At 39.0% G+C, this 24,130-nt stretch overlaps 1 protein-coding gene across 2 annotated transcripts in view; it reads left to right on the top strand.

Annotated features, from left to right (window-relative positions):
• Nucleotides 1–22,225, top strand: part of AGPAT4 (1-acylglycerol-3-phosphate O-acyltransferase 4) — a 97,402-nt gene extending 75,177 nt beyond the window's left edge. For both annotated transcript variants that reach the window (XM_069973363.1, XM_069973362.1), the window contains exons 7-8: nt 9,521–9,719; nt 21,925–22,225. In XM_069973363.1, coding sequence (XP_069829464.1) covers nt 9,521–9,719; nt 21,925–22,016 — 291 coding nt within the window. In that variant the 3' untranslated portion in view covers nt 22,017–22,225. The remainder of the gene's footprint in view (nt 1–9,520; nt 9,720–21,924) is intronic.
• The last annotated feature ends 1,905 nt before the right edge of the window (nt 22,226–24,130 follow it).

Genomic DNA, 24,130 nt, shown 5'->3' with positions numbered 1-24,130 from the left:
TATAACACTACACACCTGTATATAATAACATAGCCAAGTATAACACTACACACCTGTATATAATAACATAGCCAAGTATAACACTATACACCTGTATATAATAATAACATAGCCAAGTATAACACTATACACCTGTATATAATAACATAGCCAAGTATAACACCTATACACCTGTATATAATAACATAGCCAAGTATAAACACTATACACCTGTATATAATAATAACATAGCCAAGTATAACACTATACACCTGTATATAATAACATAGCCAAGTATAACACTACACACCTGTATATAATAACATAGCCAAGTATAACACTCTACACCTGTATATAATAATAACATAGCCAAGTATAACACTATACACCTGTATATAATAATAACAATAGCCAAGTATAACACTATACAACCTGTACTATAATAATAACATAGCCAAGTATAACACTATACACCTGTATATAATAACATAGCCAAGTATAACACTATACACCTGTATATAATAATAACATAGCCAAGTATAACACTATACACCTGTATATAATAACATAGCCAAGTATAACACTACACACCTGTATATAATAATAACATGGCTATGTTATTATTATATACAGGTGTGTAGTGTTATACTTGGTTATGTTATTATTATATACAGGTGTATAGTGTTATACTTGGCTATGTTATTATTATATACAGGTGTGTAGTGTTATACTTGGTTATGTTATTATTATATACAGGTGTATAGTGTTATACTTGGCTATGTTATTATATACAGGTGTGTAGTGTTATACTTGGCTAAGTATAACACTATACACCTGTATATAATAACATAGCCAAGTATAACACTATACACCTGTATATAATAACATAGCCAAGTATAACACTATACACCTGTATATAATAATAACATAGCCAAGTATAACACTATACACCTGTATATAATAACATAGCCAAGTATAACACTATACACCTGTATATAATAATAACATAGCCAAGTATAACACTATACACCTGTATATAATAATAACATAGCCAAGTATAACACTATACACCTGTATATAATAACATAGCCAAGTATAACACTATACACCTGTATATAATAACATAGCCAAGTATAACACTATACACCTGTATATAATTATAACATAGCCAAGTATAACACTATACACCTGTATATAATAACATAGCCAAGTATAACACTACACACCTGTATATAATAATAACATAGCCAAGTATAACACTACACACCTGTATATAATAACATAGCCAAGTATAACACTACACACCTGTATATAATAATAACATAGCCCAGTATAACACTATACACCTGTATATAATAATAACATAGCCAAGTATAACACTATACACCTGTATATAATAACATAGCCAAGTATAACACTACACACCTGTATATAATAACATAGCCAAGTATAACACTATACACCTGTATATAATAACATAGCCAAGTATAACACTACACACCTGTATATAATAATAACATAGCCAAGTATAACACTATACACCTGTATATAATAACATAGCCAAGTATAACACTATACACCTGTATATAATAACATAGCCAAGTATAACACTATACACCTGTATATAATAACAACATAGCCAAGTATAACACTATATACCTGTATATAATAACATAGCCAAGTATAACACTATACACCTGTATATAATAATAACATAGCCAAATATAACACTACACACCTGTATATAATAACATAGCCAAGTATAACACTATACACCTGTATATAATAACATAGCCAAGTATAACACTATACACCTGTATATAATAACATAGCCAAGTATAACACTACACACCTGTATATAATAATAACATAGCCAAGTATAACACTATACACCTGTATATAATAATAACATAGCCAAGTATAACACTACACACCTGTATATAATAACATAGCCAAGTATAACACTACACACCTGTATATAATAATAACATAGCCAAGTATAACACTATACACCTGTATATAATAACATAGCCAAGTATAACACTATACACCTGTATATAATAACATAGCCAAGTATAACACTACACACCTGTATATAATAACATAGCCAAGTATAACACTATACACCTGTATATAATAACATAGCCAAGTATAACACTATACACCTGTATATAGGTATATAATAACATAGCCAAGTATAACACTATACACCTGTATATAATAACATAGCCAAGTATAACACTATACACCTGTATATAATAATAACATAGCCAAATATAACACTATACACCTGTATATAATAACATAGCCAAGTATAACACTATATACCTGTATATAATAACATAGCCAAGTATAACACTATACACCTGTATATAATAATAACAAAGCCAAGTATAACACTATACACCTGTATATAATAATAACATAGCCAAGTATAACACTATACACCTGTATATAATAATAACATAGCCAAGTATAACACTATACACCTGTATATAATAACATAGCCAAGTATAACACTACACACCTGTATATAATAACATAGCCAAGTATAACACTACACACCTGTATAAAATAACATAGACAAGTATAACACTATACACCTGTATATAATAATAACATAGCCAAGTATAACACTATACACCTGTATATAATAACATAGCCAAGTATAACACTATACACCTGTATATAATAATAACATAGCCAAGTATAACACTACACACCTGTATATAATAACATAGCCAAGTATAACACTACACACCTGTATATAATAACATAGCCAAGTATAACACTATACACCTGTATATAATAACATAGCCAAGTATAACACTATACACCTGTATATAATAACATAGCCAAGTATAACACTATACACCTGTATATAATAACATAGCCAAGTATAACACTACACACCTGTATATAATAACATAGCCAAGTATAACACTATACACCTGTATATAATAACATAGCCAAGTATAACACTATACACCTGTATATAATAATAACATAGCCAAGTATAACACTATACACCTGTATATAATAATAACATAGCCAAGTATAACACTATACACCTGTATATAATAATAACATAGCCAAGTATAACACTATACACCTGTATATAATAACATAGCCAAGTATAACACTATACACCTGTATAATAATAACATAGCCAAGTATAACACTATACACCTGTATATAATAATAACATAGCCAAGTATAACACTATACACCTGTATATATAATAACATAGCCAAGTATAACACTATACACCTGTATATAATAACATAGCCAAGTATAACACTATACACCTGTATATAACATAGCCAAGTATAACACTATACACCTGTATATAATAACATAGCCAAGTATAACACTACACACCTGTATATAATAATAACATAGCCAAGTATAACACTATACACCTGTATATAATAACATAGCCAAGTATAACACTACACACCTGTATATAATAATAACATAGCCCAGTATAACACTATACACCTGTATATAATAATAACATAGCCAAGTATAACACTACACACCTGTATATAATAACATAGCCAAGTATAACACTACACACCTGTATATAATAACATAGCCAAGTATAACACTACACACCTGTATATAATAACATAGCCAAGTATAACACTACACACCTGTATATAATAATAACATAGCCAAGTATAACACTATACACCTGTATATAATAACATAGCCAAGTATAACACTATACACCTGTATATAATAACATAGCCAAGTATAACACTATACACCTGTATATAATAACAACATAGCCAAGTATAACACTATATACCTGTATATAATAACATAGCCAAGTATAACACTATACACCTGTATATAATAATAACATAGCCAAATATAACACTACACACCTGTATATAATAACATAGCCAAGTATAACACTATACACCTGTATATAATAACATAGCCAAGTATAACACTATACACCTGTATATAATAACATAGCCAAGTATAACACTACACACCTGTATATAATAATAACATAGCCAAGTATAACACTATACACCTGTATATAATAACATAGCCAAGTATAACACTATACACCTGTATATAATAACATAGCCAAGTATAACACTATACACCTGTATATAATAACATAGCCAAGTATAACACTATACACCTGTATATAATAACATAGCCAAGTATAACACTATACACCTGTATATAATAACATAGCCAAGTATAACACTATACACCTGTATATAATAACATAGCCAAGTATAACACTACACACCTGTATATAATAATAACATAGCCAAGTATAACACTATACACCTGTATATAATAACATAGCCAAGTATAACACTGTACACCTGTATATAATAACATAGCCAAGTATAACACTACACACCTGTATATAATAATAACATAGCCAAGTATAACACTATACACCTGTATATAATAACATAGCCAAGTATAACACTATACACCTGTATATAATAACATAGCCAAGTATAACACTATACACCTGTATATAATAATAACATAGCCAAGTATAACACTATACACCTGTATATAATAATAACATAGCCAAGTATAACACTATACACCTGTATATAATAACATAGCCAAGTATAACACTATACACCTGTATATAATAACATAGCCAAGTATAACACTATACACCTGTATATAATAATAACATAGCCAAGTATAACACTATACACCTGTATATAATAACATAGCCAAGTATAACACTATACACCTGTATATAATAATAACATAGCCAAGTATAAAACTATACACCTGTATATAGGTATATAATAACATAGCCAAGTATAACACTATACACCTGTATATAATAACAGCCAAGTATAACACTATACACCTGTATATAATAATAACATAGCCAAGTATAGCACTATACACCTGTATATAATAATAACATAGCCAAGTATAACACTACACACCTGTATATAATAATAACATAGCCAAGTATAACACTGTACACCTGTATATAATAACATAGCCAAGTATAACACTACACACCTGTATATAATAATAACATAGCCAAGTATAACACTATACACCTGTATATAATAACATAGCCAAGTATAACACTACACACCTGTATATAATAATAACATAGCCAAGTATAACACTATACACCTGTATATAATAACATAGCCAAGTATAACACTATATACCTGTATATAATAACATAGCCAAGTATAACACTATACACCTGTATATAATAATAACATAGCCAAGTATAACACTATACACCTGTATATAATAATAACATAGCCAAGTATAACACTATACACCTGTATATAATAACATAGCCAAGTATAACACTATACACCTGTATATAATAACATAGCCAAGTATAACATTATACACCTGTATATAATAACATAGCCAAGTATAACACTACACACCTGTATATAATAACATAGCCAAGTATAACACTATACACCTGTATATAATAACATAGCCAAGTATAACACTATACACCTGTATATAATAACATAGCCAAGTATAACACTACACACCTGTATATAATAATAACATAGCCAAGTATAAAACTATACACCTGTATATAGGTATATAATAACATAGCCAAGTATAACACTATACACCTGTATATAATAACAGCCAAGTATAACACTATACACCTGTATATAATAATAACATAGCCAAGTATAGCACTATACACCTGTATATAATAATAACATAGCCAAGTATAACACTACACACCTGTATATAATAATAACATAGCCAAGTATAACACTGTACACCTGTATATAATAACATAGCCAAGTATAACACTACACACCTGTATATAATAATAACATAGCCAAGTATAACACTATACACCTGTATATAATAACATAGCCAAGTATAACACTACACACCTGTATATAATAATAACATAGCCAAGTATAACACTATACACCTGTATATAATAACATAGCCAAGTATAACACTATACACCTGTATATAATAATAACATAGCCAAGTATAACACTACACACCTGTATATAATAACATAGCCAAGTATAACACTATATACCTGTATATAATAACATAGCCAAGTATAACACTATACACCTGTATATAATAATAACATAGCCAAGTATAACACTATACACCTGTATATAATAATAACATAGCCAAGTATAACACTATACACCTGTATATAATAACATAGCCAAGTATAACACTATACACCTGTATATAATAACATAGCCAAGTATAACATTATACACCTGTATATAATAACATAGCCAAGTATAACACTACACACCTGTATATAATAACATAGCCAAGTATAACACTATACACCTGTATATAATAACATAGCCAAGTATAACACTATACACCTGTATATAATAACATAGCCAAGTATAACACTACACACCTGTATATAATAATAACATAGCCAAGTATAACACTATACACCTGTATATAATAACATAGCCAAGTATAACACTATACACCTGTATATAATAATAACATAGCCAAGTATAACACTATACACCTGTATATAATAACATAGCCAAGTATAACACTATACACCTGTATATAATAACATAGCCAAGTATAACACTATACACCTGTATATAATAATAACATAGCCAAGTATAACACTATACACCTGTATATAATAATATCATAGCCAAGTATAACACTATACACCTGTATATAATAATAACATAGCCAAGTATAACACTATACACCTGTATATAATAACATAGCCAAGTATAACACTATACACCTGTATATAATAATAACATAGCCAAGTATAACACTATATACCTGTATATAATAATAACATAGCCAAGTATAACACTATACACCTGTATATAATAACATAGCCAAGTATAACACTACACACCTGTATATAATAACATAGCCAAGTATAACACTATACACCTGTATATAATAATAACATAGCCAAGTATAACACTATACACCTGTATATAATAACATTGGAAAACAGTAATAAAATCACTTCATGTTATGAAGGAGTTTTAGGTAAATTACTCTATAAAATCTGTTTCTAATATTTCCTTTAGTAAGTATTGACTTTTTTCCATTAGCTTAGTATATTATACTAGTTTGCTATAATCATCACAAAACCATTATCCCTAAAAATAATAAAACCTCTTATCCCCAGGTATAGTCTGGGCTGGGGGTATATACACCGGGTATAGTCTGGGCTGGGGGTATATACTCTGTTACACCGGGTATAGTCTGGGCTGGGGGTATATACTCTGTTACACCGGGTATAGTCTGGGCTGGGGGTATATACTCTGGCCTGTTACCCCGGGTATAGTCTGGGCTGGGGGTATATACTCTGGCCTGTTACCCCGGGTATAGTCTGGGCTGGGGGTATATACTCTGGCCTGTTACCCCGGGTATAGTCTGGGCTGGGGGTATATACTCTGGCCTGTTACCCCGGGTATAGTCTGGGCTGGGGGTATATACTCTGTTACACCGGGTATAGTCTGGGCTGGGGGTATATACTCTGTTACACCGGGTATAGTCTGAGCTGGGGGTATATACTCTGGCCTGTTACACCGGGTATAGTCTGAGCTGGGGGTATATACTCTGTTACCCCGGGTCGCAAGATCGCCCCCTGCAGCCCCGATCGCCCACGGCCGCATGATCGCCCCCCGCACCCCCCGGCTGCACGATAGCCCCCCCGCAGCCCCGATCGCCCCCAGACCCCCGGCCGCATGATCGCCCCCCACAGCCCCGATCGCCCCCAGACCCCCGGCCGCATGATGGCCCCCCACAGCCCCCGGCCGCACGATCGCAATTGTGCGGCCGGGGGCGATCGGGGCTGCGGGGGGCTATCGTACGGCCGGGGGGTGCGGGGGGCAATCATGCGGCTGGGGGCGATCGGGGCTGCAGGGGGGGCGGGCAGGATATACATTACCAGGTCCCCGCTCCTGCTTGCTTCGGCGGCTTCCGGCACGTTATGCCCGGCCAATCAGTGCGCTGCCCTGCCGCAGCGCACTGATTGGCCGGGCTTGCCGTGAAGACATCGGGAGCCCCGAAGCAAGCAGGAACGGGGACCCGGTAATGTATAATGTCCGGCGGCCGGGGGGTTAATGGGGAGGGCTGCAGACAAAATCGCAGCAGGGATGTACATCTCTGCTGCGAGTTTCTCTGCTAATGAAAGTATAGGGCCGGGATCTGCAACGAGTCTCCCTGCAAAAACGCAGCAAGGAGACTCGCTGCAGATCCGGCAAGTGGGTTTGCACCCTATATCCTGAAGTCCAAGGTCCCTAATAGTGATACGTTATACACAGATATAGGAGGGTTGGTAGGGAAGATAATTTTTCTCCCTCCTTCGTATGTCTCCCCCTGTTTTCATTGCGGCTGCATCATCTGGGCTATCACGCTCCTTGGCCCCCGTTGGGCGACAACTGTTATGGATGCCCGATTAAAATAAATGGATCGGCCATCTATCACATTGTCCCTGGCAAACCCTTTTCCTTTGAAATGTCTGGGGGATATGGAACATATAAGTTTTTTTTAACTGAACGTTTTTAACATGAATCTTGGTTTCATAGTGGTTCTATAACTTTCTCGGGTTCATAGTGGTTCTGTTACTTTCTCGGTTTCATAGTGGTTCGGTTATTTTCTCGGGTTCATAGTGGTTCTATTACTTTCTCGGGTTCATAGTGGTTCGGTTATTTTCTCGGGTTCATAGTGGTTCTGTTACTTTCTCGGGTTCATAGTGGTTCTATAACTTTCTCGGGTTCATAGTAGTTCTATTACTTTCTCGGGTTCATAGTGGTTCTATTACTTTCTCGGGTTCATAGTAGTTCTATTACTTTCTCGGGTTCATAGTGGTTCTGTAACTTTCTCGGGTTCATAGTGGTTCTATAACTTTCTCGGGTTCATAGTAGTTCTGTTACTTTCTCGGTTTCATAGTGGTTCTATTACTTTCTCGGTTTTATAGTGGTTCTGTTATTTTCTCGGGTTCATAGTGGTTCTATAACTTTCTCGGTTTTATAGTGGTTCTGTTATTTTCTCGGGTTCATAGTAGTTCTGTTATTTTCTCGGTTTTATAGTGGTTCTGTTACTTTCTCGGGTTCATAGTGGTTCTGTTACTTTCTCGGGTTCATAGTGGTTCTGTTACTTTCTTGGGTTCATAGTGGTTCTATAACTTTCTCGGTTTTATAGTGGTTCTATAACTTTCTCGGTTTTATAGTGGTTCTATAACTTTCTCGGTTTTATAGTGGTTCTGTTATTTTCTCGGGTTCATAGTGGTTCTGTTATTTTCTCGGGTTCATAGTGGTTCTGTTACTTTCTCGGGTTCATAGTGGTTCTGTTACTTTCTCGGGTTCATAGTGGTTCTGTTATTTTCTCGGTTTCATAGTGGTTCTGTTACTTTCTCGGGTTCATAGTGGTTCTATAACTTTCTCGGTTTTATAGTGGTTCTATAACTTTCTCGGTTTTATAGTGGTTCTTTAACTTTCGCGGTTTTATAGTGGTTCTATAACTTTCTCGGGTTCATAGTGGTTCTGTTATTTTCTAGGATGCTTTTCAAGAAGAGTACTACAAGACAGGAACCTATCCCGGCACGGCTATTATACCCCCCCGCAGGCCATGGACGCTACTAAACTGGCTGTTCTGGGCCTCCTTGTTATCTTATCCTCTATGCAAAGTGGTTGCCAATCTGATCAGCAGTGGCTCATACCTCCCACTGGCCGCGTTTGCGCTGATCATGGTAATTGGTGAGTATTAGAATCATTGCAGTAATTACAGATCAGGCCGGGATGTAGAATATATAATCTGGCTTTATAATAACTAAATAACTATTGAGCACTGATCGGTCCATACAAGTAGTAGACGGTAAAGCCTCAATGAGCTATGGTGGCGTGTGTATTGTGTAAATTTGGGGGGGGGGGGGGTGAATTTTTTTTAAACATTTTCCAAACATATTGTCAATTTTATTTAAGTAGCTCAACACAAGTGGTTTCCCCACACACAATGTCCGCTTTTTGCAGAATGACTCCCTCTTCATGAGCTGCGGGGGCCCTGAGCACCCTGTGCTGCTCCCTCTACATCACAGATTTCACCTTCTACCAGTTAAGTTCCCAGGGCTGCACTGTGGTGGGTACGCTTTAACTTCGAGGACCACTCTCTCTACCATGCTATCCCAGTGTAACAGCATGCACTCCCACCCCTTATCCTGTCGCTGCTGCGGGTTGCACTGCGCTTCACCCATCTGTTTGCTCTTCCTCGCTGTACTTGTCTTGCAGCATTTGTTGCCTGGGCTGAGCCGGAATCCTGGGGGATTGGGCTCCCTCTAGTGTCAGGTGCACGCCTGTTCACCTGTTTGTAAAGGCTCAGCACACAAGTTCTAGTGAATTCTAGGCTGACCATGTGAGGGTATTATCACCTCCAGACCTCTGTGCTCAGTTTTTGGTGTTTGAGTCAGCAATGATGTCTGTGCTCCTTGGCTTTCTGCCATTTCCCTGGCGACGTTCTTCCCATTTGGATCTTGGTGGTCACCAGGGACCTTCAATTAAGGTTAGGAACCTGGAGGTCTCCTGAAGCGAAGCCCATGCTTGGGACTTCTTAGACTCCTTGGAGAGGGTACATGAACACTCCTCGGTGATGCAGGGCATCCACCTCCTCATGCCTGGTCCATTTGTTACAACTATCAGCCCCAGGTATTTGATGTGTTATGTCGGACACCCAATGCTTGAGACTGGAGATGAGACGGTAGGAATGTAAGGAAGCGATTCATTACACTCGGCCATTGGCTTTCAGGCTGCTCCTTTTGAACTCCTCTGGGTGCTTGGAAAAGCTGGATGCAACCCTGGGGAACTTCTGCCAGGACTGCATCCAGCTTTTCCAGGCAACATGAGCGTTTTGCTTCATTACTACTATATTTCCTCATCTCTACAGCAGAATTGCCACTGTGTACTCTCATAGAGGGACTGAAAGATTGTAAGACCACAGTAGTCATTTACCATGGCATTTTGTGTTGAATTTGGAGAACCCACTTGTTAGTTGTGTGAAGCTAATACACTTGTTGGGTTAATTTGCAAAATGTAAATCCATTTTTATTAAGTGTATGTGTGCTGACATTATGCAGGGTGTTTTTTAAAAATTGTTCAAAGCAAATTTTTTTAGCATTGCGATAGTATATCAGCTTTATAATTAATGTTTTAAAGCATCATTGATTCCAGAGTGCTGTATATAACATACAATCAAAGGGGCACTGTCTAATCAGCAGGGGATGTGATATAAAGCATGAGAACGAAAACAAAATTATAGAGAATGTAAGGCCTACAGGGATCTACAGGCCTGTAAGTCTAACATCTACACTCACCGGCCACTTTATTAGGTACACCATACTAGTAACGGGTTGGACCCCCTTTTGCCTTCAGAACTGCCTCAATTCTTGGTGGCATAGATACAACAAGGTGCTGGAAGCTTCCTCAGAGATTTTGGTCCATATTGACATGATGGCATCACACAGTTACCGCAGATTTGTCGGCTGCACATCCATGCAGGATGGATCCATGCTTTCATGTTGTTGACGCCGAATTCTGACCCTACCATCCGAATGTCGCAGCAGAAATCGAGACTCATCAGACCAGGCAACGTTTTTCCAATCTTCTACTGTCCAATTTCGATGAGCTTGTGCAAATTGTAGCCTCAGTTTCCTGTTCTTAGCTGAGCGGAGTGGCCCCCGGTGTGGTCTTCTGCTGCTGTAGCCCATCTGCCTCAGAGTTGGCCGTACTGGGCGTTCAGAGATGCTCTTCTGCCTACCTTGGCTGTAACGGTTGGCTATTTGAGTCACTGTTGCCTTTCTATCAGCTGGAACCAGTCTGCCCATTCTCCTCTGACCTCTGGCATCAACAAGGCATTTCCGCCCACAGAACTGCCGCTCACTGGATGTTTTTTCTTTTTCGGACCATTCTCTGTAAACCCTAGAGATGGTTGTGCGTGAAAATCCCAGTAGATCAGCAGTTTCTGAAATACTCAGACCAGCCCTTCTGGCACCAACAACCATGCCACGTTCAAAGGCCTCAAATCACCTTTCTTCCCCATACTGATGTTCGGTTTGAACTGCAGGAGATTGTCTTGACCATGTCTACATGCCTAAATGCACTGAGTTGCCGCCATGTGATTGGCTGATTAGAAATTAAGTGGTAACGTGCAGTTGTACCTAATAAAGTCGCCGGCGAGTGTATAGTAGGTAACGTATTTGAGGGTTTTGTAAGTGATATAGACCCCTGTGTTTTCCCCCAGTTATATATAGCCCCCCGTGTGCTCCCCCAGAAGTATATAGACCTCCTGTGTGCTGCCCCCAGTTGTATTAACCCCCTGTGTGGTTCCCCCAGTAGTATATAGACCCCCTGTGTGCCCCACCAGTATTATATAGACCCCTTGTGTGCTGCCCCAGTAGTATATAGACCCCTGTGTTTTCCCCCAGTTATATATAGCCCCCCGTGTGCTCCCCCAGTAGTATATAAACCCCCTGTATGGTTCCCCCAGTAGTATATAGACCCCCTGTGTGCCCCACCAGTATCATATAGACCCCTTGTGTGCTGCCCCGGTAGTATACAGACCCCTGTGTGATCCCCCAGTTATATATAGACCACCTGTGTGCCTCACAAGTAGTATATAGACCCCCTGTATGTTCCTCCAGTAGTATATAGACCCCCTGTGTTCCCCACCAGTAGTATATAGCCCCCCTGTGTGCTCCCCCACTTGGATATAGACCTCCTGTGTGCTCTCCAAGTTGTATAGACCTCATTTTGCTGCCCCAAGTAGTATATAGGCCCCCTGTGTGCTGCCCCCAGTAGTATATAGACCCCTCTGTGAAGCCCCAGTAGTCTATAGCCCTCCTGTGTGCTCCCCCTGTTATATAGCCCCCCTGTGTGCTCCCCCCATTTATATAGACCCCTGATGTGCGCTCCCCCAGCTAAACAGATCCCTGTGTGCTCCCCTCCCATATAGTATATAACACAATTAAACACTTATACTCACCTGGGTCTGGGCGTCTCCTCTTCTCTTCACTCTTGTGGCCGCAGGAAGGGTTTTCCCTGCGATTACAAGAGGCTGCACTCCCCTTGTCCTGGCGCCGATGCTCCAGTGATGTCACTGGCACCACAAGGACAAAGCTGCCACTTGTGACCGCAGGGAAAACCCTTCCTGCGGCCACAAGAGTGACTGACAGGAATAGGGCCAATGTCTCCCGCCCTGTCAATGCTGCTGCATGTAACTATGAGCGCTCATTACGAGTGCTCATAGTTACAGTTCAGATGGCAGCAGCGAGCGGGGCAGCGGCCCTGTCCAGCGGTCTTGAGCACAAGAGCGGAGTGTGGGGCCCCCCTGGATGTTGGGGGCCCCAAGCGATCGCTTGGGGTGCTTGGTGCCAAAGACCGCCACTGTATATAAGAGATGTATACTGAGGTATAATATATAAGAGATGTATACTGGGGTATAATATATAAGAGATGCTATACTGGGGTATAATATATAAGAGATGTATACTGGGGTATAATATATAAGAGATGCTATACTGGGGTATAATATATAAGAGATGTATACTGGGGTATAATATATGAGATGTATACTGGGGTATAATATATAAGAGATGTATACTGGGGTATAATGTATAAGAGATGTATACTGGGGTATAATATATAGGAGATGTATACTGGGGTATAATATATAAGAGATGTATACTGGGGTATAATATATAAGTGATGTATACTGGAGTATAATATATAAGAGATGCTATACTGGGGTATAATATATAGGAGATGTATACTGGGGTATAATATATAAGAGATGTATACTGGGGTATAATATATAAGATGTATACTGGGGTATAATATATAAGAGATGTATACTGGGGTATAATATATAAGAGATGCTATACTGGGGTATAATATATAAGAGATGTATACTGGGGTATAATATATAAGAGATGTATACTGGGGTGTAATATATAAGAGATGCTATACTGGGGTATAATATATAGGAGATGCTATACTGGGGTGTAATATATAAGAGATGTATACTGGGGTATAATATATAAGAGATGTATACTGGGGTATAATATATAAGAGATGTATACTGGGGTATAATATATAAGAGATGTATACTGGAGTATAATATATAAGAGATGTATACTGGGGTATAATATATAAGAGATGCTATACTGGGGTATAATATATAAGAGATGTATACTGGGGTATAATATATAAGAGATGTATACTGGAGTATAATATATAAGAGATGTATACTGGGGTATAATATATAAGAGATGTATACTGGGGTATAATATATAAGAGATGCTATACTGGGGTATAATATATAAGAGATGTATACTGGGGTATAATATATAAGAGATGTATACTGGGGTATAATATATGAGATGCTATACTGGGGTATAATATATAAGAGATGTATACTGGGGTATAATATATAAGAGATGTATACTGGGGTATAATATATAAGAGATGTATACTGGGGTATAATATATAAGAGATGTATACTGGAGTATAATATATAAGAGATGTATACTGGGGTATAATATATAAGAGATGTATACTGGGGTATAATATATATGAGATGTATACTGGGGTATAATATATAAGAGATGTATACTGGGGTATAATATATAAGAGATGTATACTGGGGTATAATATATAAGAGATGCTATACTGGGGTATAATATATAAGAGATGTATACTGGGGTATAATGTATAAGAGATGTATACTGGAGTATAATATATAAGAGATGTATACTGGGGTATAATATATAAGAGATGTATACTGGGGTATAATATATAAGAGATGTATACTGGAGTATTATATATAAGATGTATACTGGGGTATAATATATAAGAGATATATATTATACTCCAGTACAGGGCCGTTTTAATACATTGGTGGGCCCAGTGCACAGGCCTCAAGAGTGCCCCCCCCCCCCCCAACCCAGCGTTATCAGAATCGGAGCTCCACACACAGTATGATCCCCTGAAAATGTCCCCACACTGTATTAAGAGCCCCAATACATATGGTAATTACCTCATAACGATATCACCAATGATACCATTATATAATACCGCCACACCATGACCACTATCGCTACAGCCCTATAACAGTTACATCCATTTACTCACCGGGGGCGTCTTCTCGGATCAGAGTCTTTCACCTTTTCTTTCACTCCATCCAGCCTGGGCCACCATGAAGTCTTCTCCTGGCTGTGAATCTTCTCTCCAGAATCTGCCAGAGAAACATTTTAGGCTCCAACACCCCCTGTACCCCTATACAGTAGTTACCCCCCTATGTACCCCTATACAGTAGTTACCCCCCTATATAGTAGTTACACCCCTCTGTGCTCCCCCACAGCTGTGTGCTGCCCCCAGTAGTATATAGACACCTGTGTGCTGCCCCCAGTACTATAGACCAAAAGGTGCTGCTCCCAGTAGTATATATACCCCCTGTGCACCCCCCAGTAGTATATAGACCCCATTGTGCTGCCCCTAGTATATAGACCCCTTGTGTGCTTACCCCAGTACTAATAGACCACTAGGTGCTGCCCCCAGTAGTATATAGCCCCCTCTGTGCTCCCCCAGTTATATATACCCCCTGTGCATCCCCCAGTAGTATATATACCCCCCGTGCAGCCCCCAGTAGTATATATACCCCCCATGCAGCCCCCAGTAGTATATATATCCCCTGTGCTCCCCCAGTAGTATATACTCCCCCTGTGCACCCACAGTAGTATGTATATCCCCTGTGCTCCCCCAGTAGTATATAGTCCCCTGTGCATTCCCCAGTAGTATATATACCCCCCTGTGCACCCTCCAGTAGTATATATATCCCCTGTGCTCCCCCAGTAGTATATAGTCCCCTGTGCATTCCCCAGTAGTATATATACCCCCCTGTGCACCCTCCAGTAGTATATATATATCCCCTGTGCTCCCCCCAGTAGTATATAGTCCCCCTGTGCACCCCCAGTAGTATATATATCCCCTGTGCTCCCCCAGTACGCTTTCCCAGTTATATATACCCCCCCATTTATATATATATATATATATATATATATATATATATATATATAAAACCTGTGCATTCCCCAGTTAAATATATATATATATCCCCTGTGCGCTCCGAGTAGTATATAGCCCCCATGTGCGCTCCCCGTTATATATACCAGTTATATATACCCCCTGTGTGCCCCCCAGTTATATATACCCCCCGTGCACCGCCCAGTTGTGTATATATATCCCCTGCGCCCCAGTTGTGTATAGCCCCCCTCTGCACTCCCCCAGTTATATATATACCCCCCGTGCGCTCCTCCAGTTATGTATATACCCCTTGTGCGCCCCCCCAGTTATATATACCCCCTGTGCACCCCCAGTAGTATATAGCCCCCCTCTGTTCTCCCTGTTATATATACCCCCTGTGCACTCCCCCAGTTATATATACCCCCTGTGCGCTCCCCCAGTTATATATACCCCCTGTGCGCCCCCCCAGTTATATATACCCCCCTGTGCACCCCCAGTAGTATATAGCCCCCCTCTGTGCGCTCCCCCAGTTATATATATACCCACTGTGCACTCCCCCAGTTATATATATACCCCCTGTGCGCTCCCCCAGTTATATATATCCCCCAGTGCGCTCCCCCAGTTATATATACCCCCTGTGCGCTCCCCCAGTTATATATATACCCACTGTGCGCTCCCCCAGTTATATATATACACCCCCTGTGCGCTCCCCCAGTTATATATATCCCCCCTGTGCGCTCCCCCAGTTATATATATCCCCCAGTGCGCTCCCCCAGTTATATATATCCCCCAGTGCGCTCCCCCAGTTATATATATCCCCCAGTGCGCTCCCCCAGTTATATATATCCCCCAGTGCGCTCCCCCAGTTATATATATCCCCCTGTACACTCCCCCAGTTATATATACCCCACTGTGCACCCCCAGTAGTATATAGCCCCACTGTGCCCTCCTCGAATTATATATACCCCCCGTGCGCTCCCCCTGTTATATATACCCCCCTGTGCGCTCCCCCTCAGTTATATATACCCCCTGTGCGCTCCCCCTCAGTTATATATACCCCCTGTGTGCCCCCCCAGTTATATATACCCCTGTGTGCCTCCCCCCCAGTAGTATATAGGCCCCTCCTGAGACACCACTAGTAGTATAGACCCCCGCTGTGTGCTGCCCCCCGTTATATAGCCCCCCTTTGTGCTCCCCCCTCCCATATAGCAAATAAAAAAAAAACACTTTATACTCACCTGGGTCCGCGTGTTCCTCTTCTCTTCTCATCACTTCACCCTTGTGACCGCAAGCAGTGCTTTACCTGCGGTCACAAGAGGCCGCTCTCCCCTCTCGCGGTGTCGGCGCTGAGTGACGTCATTCAGCGCCGATACCACTACGGAAGAGCGGCCTCTTGTGACCGCAGGTAAAGCACTGCCTGTGGCCACAAGGATGACTGACAGGGAGGGAGCCAATGGCTCCTGACCTGTCAGTGCCGCTGCTGCTGCCTGTACCTATGAGCGCTCGTTACGAGCGCTCATAGCTACAGTACAGAGCGCAGCAGCAGGCGGGGGGGGGCCCTGCGGGGGGGGGCCCTGCAGGGGGCGCCATGGATGGGTAACTTACCCATCCCGATGGCGCCCCCCCTGGCAGGCTGGTGGCCGGAGCCCTGTGCGACCGCAATGGTCGCACATAGCAAAGGCCGGCCCTGCGCAGGGTGGACCCCTTTAACCAGTGGGCCCGGTGCACGTGCACCATGTGCCCTCTGGTTAAAGCTACGGAACTACCAATACAGACAAGGCACTACCATGAACGATAACAGTAGTATACCAGAGCAATAAATCCTGGAGTGCTCAAACCCGATTGGCATAGAAACCACAATGTACTACTACACAAGAAAAAGTATGCCAATAACAACAGTGGCACTTCCAAAAGAAAGATGTGTATATATAAGTAAGTCACTTAAGGTGAAAATAAATAAGCTTTATTGGTACAAAAGAGCAAGTGAGACACACTGGATAAAAACAATTAAAATACACAAAACAGAACCAGACACTGTGCCGTGTACAGTAGGCACGGCACAAGGACAGGCCGACATATGTATGGGGGATCCTCACTGGTAAATATAAAGTGAGAGACACAAGTGCAAGGATGACGCATGATAAACAAGAAACAGGCAAAGGCCAAAAGAGAAAGAAAGTCCCGCCTGGGGACGGAACGCGTGGGCTGTGGACGCCGACATGGATTCTCCCATCTGGTGATACAAATTCTCTTTTGGCCTTTGCCTGTTTCTTGTTTATCATGCGTCATCCTTGCACTTGTGTCTATCTCACTTTATAATTATTTACCAGTGAGGATCCCCCATACATATGTCGGCCTGTCCTTGTGCCGTGCCTACTGTACACGGCACAGTGTCTGGTTCTGTTTTGTGTATTTTAATTGTTTTTATCCAGTGTGTCTCACTTGCTCTTTTGTACCAATAAAGCTTATTTATTTTCACCTTAAGTGACTTATTTATATATACACATCTTTCTTTTGGAAGTGCCACTGTTGTTATTGGCATACTTTTTCTTGTGTAGTAGTACCCTCTGGTTAAAGCGGCCCTGCTCCAGTATACATCTCTTATATGTTATACCCAAGTATACATCTCTTATATATTATACCCCAGTATACATCTCTTATATATTATACCCCAGTATACATCTTATATATTATACCCCAGTATACATCTCTTATATATTACACACCAGTATACATCTGTTGTATACTGGAGTATAATATATAAGAGATGTATACTGGGGTATAATATATAAGAGATGTATACTGGAGTATAATATATAAGAGATGTATACTGGAGTATAATATATAAGAGATGTATACTGGGGTATAATATATAAGAGATGCTATACTGGGGTATAATATATAAGAGATGTATACTGGGGTATAATATATAAGAGGTGTATACTGGGGTATAATATATAATAGATGTATACTGGGGTATAATATATAAGAGATGTATACTGGGGTATAATATATAAGAGATGTATACTGGGGTATAATATATAATAGATGTATACTGGGGTATAATATATATGAGATGTATACTGGGGTATAATATATAATAGATGTATACTGGGGTATAATATATAATAGATGTATACTGGGGTATAATATATAAGAGATGTATACTGGGGTATAATATATAAGAGATGTATACTGGAGTATAATATATAAGAGATGTATACTGGGGTATAATATATAATAGATGTATACTGGGGTATAATATATAAGAGATGCTATACTGGTGTATATATATAAGAGATGTATACTGGGGTATAATATATAAGAGATGCTATACTGGTGTATATATATAAGAGATGTATACTGGGGTATAATATATAAGAGATGCTATACTGGTGTATATATATAAGAGATGTATACTGGGGTATAATATATGAGATGTATACTGGAGTATAATATATAAAAGATGTATACTGGAGTATAATATATAATAGATGTATACTGGGGTATAATATATAATAGATGTATACTGGGGTATAATATATAAGAGATGTATACTGGGGTATAATATATGAGATGTATACTGGAGTATAATATATAAGAGATGTATACTGGGGTATAATATATAAGAGATGTATACTGGGGTATAATATATGAGATGTATACTGGAGTATAATATATAAGAGATGTATACTGGAGTATAATATATAAGAGATGTATACTGGGGTATAATATATAAGAGATGTATACTGGGGTATAATATATAAGAGATGTATACTGGGGTATAATATATAAGAGATGTATACTGGAGTATAATATATAAGAGGTGTATACTGGGGTATAATATATAAGAGATGCTATACTGGGGTATAATATATAAGAGATGTATACTGGAGTATAATATATAAGAGATGTATACTGGGGTATAATATATAAGAGATGTATACTGGAGTATAATATATAAGAGATGTATACCGGGGTATAATATATAAGAGATGTATACCGGGGTATAATATATAAGAGATGTATACCGGGGTATAATATATGAGATGTATACCGGGGTATAATATATAAGAGATGTATACTGGGGTATAATATATAAGAGATGTATACTGGGGTATAATATATAAGAGATGTATACTGGGGTATAATATATAAGAGATGTATACTGGGATATAATATATAAGAGATGTATACTGGGGTATAATATATAAGAGATGCTATACTGGGGTATAATATATAAGAGATGTATACTGGGGTATAATATATAAGAGATGTATACTGGGGTATAATATATAAGAGATGTATACTGGGGTATAATATATAAGAGATGTATACTGGGGTATAATATATAAGAGATGTATACTGGGGTATAATATATAAGAGATGTATACTGGGGTATAATATATAAGAGATGTATACTGGGGTATAATATATAAGAGATGTATACTGGAGTATAATATATAAGAGATGTATACTGGAGTATAATATATAATAGATGTATACTGGAGTATAATATATAAGAGGTGTATACTGGGGTATAATATATAAGAGATGGTATACTGGGGTATAATATATAAGAGATGGTATACTGGGGTATAATATATAAGAGATGTATACTGGGGTATAATATATAAGAGATGTATACTGGGTATAATATATATAAGAGATGTATACTGGGATATAATATATAAGAGATGTATACTGGAGTATAATATATAAGAGATGTATACTGGGGTATCTTAATGAAAAAAATCCTATAAGATAGCACCAGCATGGCTAGGGCATTTGATGCTATGCCGCATGTAAGGTTGGTCTATAAAATGAGGATGCTGGGACGAGGAGAAAATATGTGAACTTTACCAAAACTGTCTGGAAGATAGCAAACTGAGGATGGTAAATGATGGAACATACTCAGGTTGGAGGGTACCACCTTGGGATCACACATTTTTTTTAAAGGTTTATAAATGACCTTGTGATGACCAGATCATACTAAACTGGATACCACAGAGGAGAATAATAATATATTACAGAGGAGGATAATATATTACAGAGGGATTTGGAGAAGCTGGAGGCTTGGGCAGATAAATGGCAGATGATGTATAATGTGGATAAATGTAAGGTTATGCATTTTGGGCCGTAGAAATAATAAGTACAGTTATAGCTAAATAATAAAACACTGGGTAACACTGCTGCCGAAAAGGAGCCAAGACAAGTTTAGTTTAGAGAAGAGATGTTTTAGAGACAATCTGATCCCAGTGTATAAATATACTAGTGATCTTCTTACTCCTAGGCCTCTAACCATGACAAGGGGGCTAAGGAGAGCAGTGACACTATGGAGCTCTCTGCCACATGTTTATATGAGTACAGGGGAGGTCTGGATGTTTCTCTATAAATATATTATAAGTTATGGGCAGTAGATTACATGTGATGGGACGCTGATCCAGGGATTATTCGGATCGCCATTGGCGTTGGGAAGGAATCCTCTCCCTGTGATGGGGCAATTAGCATCTGCCTCATAGGGGTTTTGCCTTCCTCTTGTCTTTTTTTTTTTTAACCTTATTAACTGTTACTATGATTGATAGACACATTGAGCCGTGACACTCTGTATTAGCCAGGACCTACAGACTAATCAGCACAAGACTAAAAATCTTCAGTAACTGGGCCTGGTAAGTCTAGCTTTGTTATAAAGCATCTCTGCAATCTCCATTCATCATTTGTTTTGTATCTCCGGTGCCCGGCTGATTTACATGGTGAAGGTTATAATAATGAGGAGAGTAAATGACAGACCGCTGCATAGGGAGAGGATCCTGCCCGCCAGGGCTTGTCAACATTTATTAAGTTGAAACTGAAAGAACAAATAATTCTGTCTTGTATATTGGTTTGATTTCAGTTTCTGTCGGAGTGCGTCGCATGATTGGAGTGACTGAAATAGACCGAGGCTCGGCTTATGGAAACAATGAAAACAAGCAGAAGACGACTTAACAGTATTTGCTGCTCCTCAGACTACAAAGGGAAACATTGTGAACATTGACCCAAGGCCTTTGGGATTGGGAGGTCTCTGCATTGTCTTACGGGTACTTCTAACCTTCATCTAGGTGAAAATCCGAATCATTTGTGGTATCCGACACCACTGGAGAAATTTACAAATGTATTTTATTTTTAAACTGTGACTGCTCCATTCTGTGGAAACTCTGGATAACACGTATGTGGCGTTAGCCTAGGACTAATATACTATTAAAATCTTGTTTAAACTTGGTCACTGGTATTAGTTTATAAAAAAAAAAACACAATGCACAAACTGAGAACAAATCATTTTGCCTTATTGACAACCTTGATAAAATAGCTTCTCATCCCTTACTTGAAGTGAGCAGCCATCTTATAACATCTTTAGGGTGTACAGCAGAATAATGGTTGGACCAGTTGGCAGTACAGTAGTGTATGGAGTGAATATAGTCACTTAGTGATGACCCGCATGTACCCGTTATTTAGCAATGCAGCAAAACAAGAATATACCAGTAGGGAACGGCCCACACAGAAGGCCAAACAGGATTCCACGTATACAGACAGAAGTATTGTCAAACTGTGTAGCAAACAGCCGTAATCATGTGACTAACATAGTTTTGAGGAGGAACTATAGTCCAGAACCGTGTTGGCTTATACAATAGGTTGTCTTATTGGTGATAAGTCTTTCCAGTTTGGAGTTGAATGTCGGGCTTCAGGCATATAGCTGATTTTTTTTTCCCCCTTGATATGTAGTATGGCAGCCAATCAGGAGTCCATGAGAATGTGTCGGTAACGAAGAGGACACTATGAGCCAAAACAGGACCGTGCCAGCCTCGAGTTACTCCCCTAACGGGCCGTACTGACTACAGTTGTTGTCATATGAGAGAAAGTCTATTTAGAGTCGTTCAATCAGAACATTTTTACAGTTAAAAATTCTTCTGTACTTATTATAGCATTTAGGTTTGTTTTTTTTGTTTTATTTTTGACAAGAAAAAAAACAGTAGTTAGACTCACCAGTAATGATGTTTCCCTGGTGGTTGTCATGAACTTGAGGAGAGGGACCCCTCCCCCAGGGACAGGAAACCTGAAGAATAAAAAGGTTAGGCGCTCAGTGATCGCCAAGAATGAAGAGAGCCTTTCTCCTTTTGCTCATAAAGGTGTTTATATATGATATGGTATGGTACAGTATGTTCACACTACGGAATAGGCCCAAAGAGGAGGAGACACAAAAAGCAAAAGAATAGCCAGCACCCTACTAACACTTGTTCACACTGTGCAGGTTGCCACTGCCATGCTTATCCTGGGAAAAAAAAAATAAAAAAATGCTGCAGCAACGTGAAAGTGTCAGGACCGCATATACTCCATCATACAGGCGATTGAAAAAAAACATAAGACGGACAGGGGTGGATTAAGGGTACAAGGGGCCCTGGGCTGATAACCACCCTCTCTAACCCTGCCCGCTAACCAAATATCCTGGCTGAGGGGCTACACAGTATAACATGTCCTCAGGCTATGTGAACTATAAATGCTGCACAGGGATTTTCTGTGGCCATTAACATATAAATTACTACAGAAAACCCTGTAAAGCATCTATAGGCTACATAGCCTGAAGAATTTTTATACCATGTTCTCAGGCTATGTGACCTATAAATGATGAATAGGGCTTTGCCGTGGCGCAGTATAGAAGTTAACATTTTATTATGTTAATGTGTTTTCCCTGAGTTCTATTAGCATCACAACAGATGGGGTGTTCTCCACCCCTATGAGCTCACAGGATGAAGGAATTTTAATGAATCAGACCTGTAACTCCACCCCCTGGAGGCTATATCCTGGCGTCAGACCCCCTTTACTGCGGTTAATTTAAAAGTAGTCAACAGGGAGGGACTCTTGTGATGCTAATAGGACTCAGGGAAAACACATTAACATAATAAAATGTTAACTTTCCTTATGTCCTATTAGCCTCACAACAGATGGGGATCTAGCAAGAAATACCCCCACTGGGAGGGCACACAATGCAGATCTAGCGAACGCAGTTTGCTTAGCCAGGAAGGAGTCTAACCGGTAATGCTTGACGAAGGTCAGTGGGGAAGAAC

Source organism: Dendropsophus ebraccatus, chromosome 6 (genome assembly GCF_027789765.1).
Source record: "Dendropsophus ebraccatus isolate aDenEbr1 chromosome 6, aDenEbr1.pat, whole genome shotgun sequence".
NCBI lineage: Eukaryota > Metazoa > Chordata > Amphibia > Anura > Hylidae > Dendropsophus > Dendropsophus ebraccatus.
The sequence above is the reverse complement of the archived record's forward strand: the minus strand, read 5'-3'. Positions and strand labels throughout refer to the sequence as shown.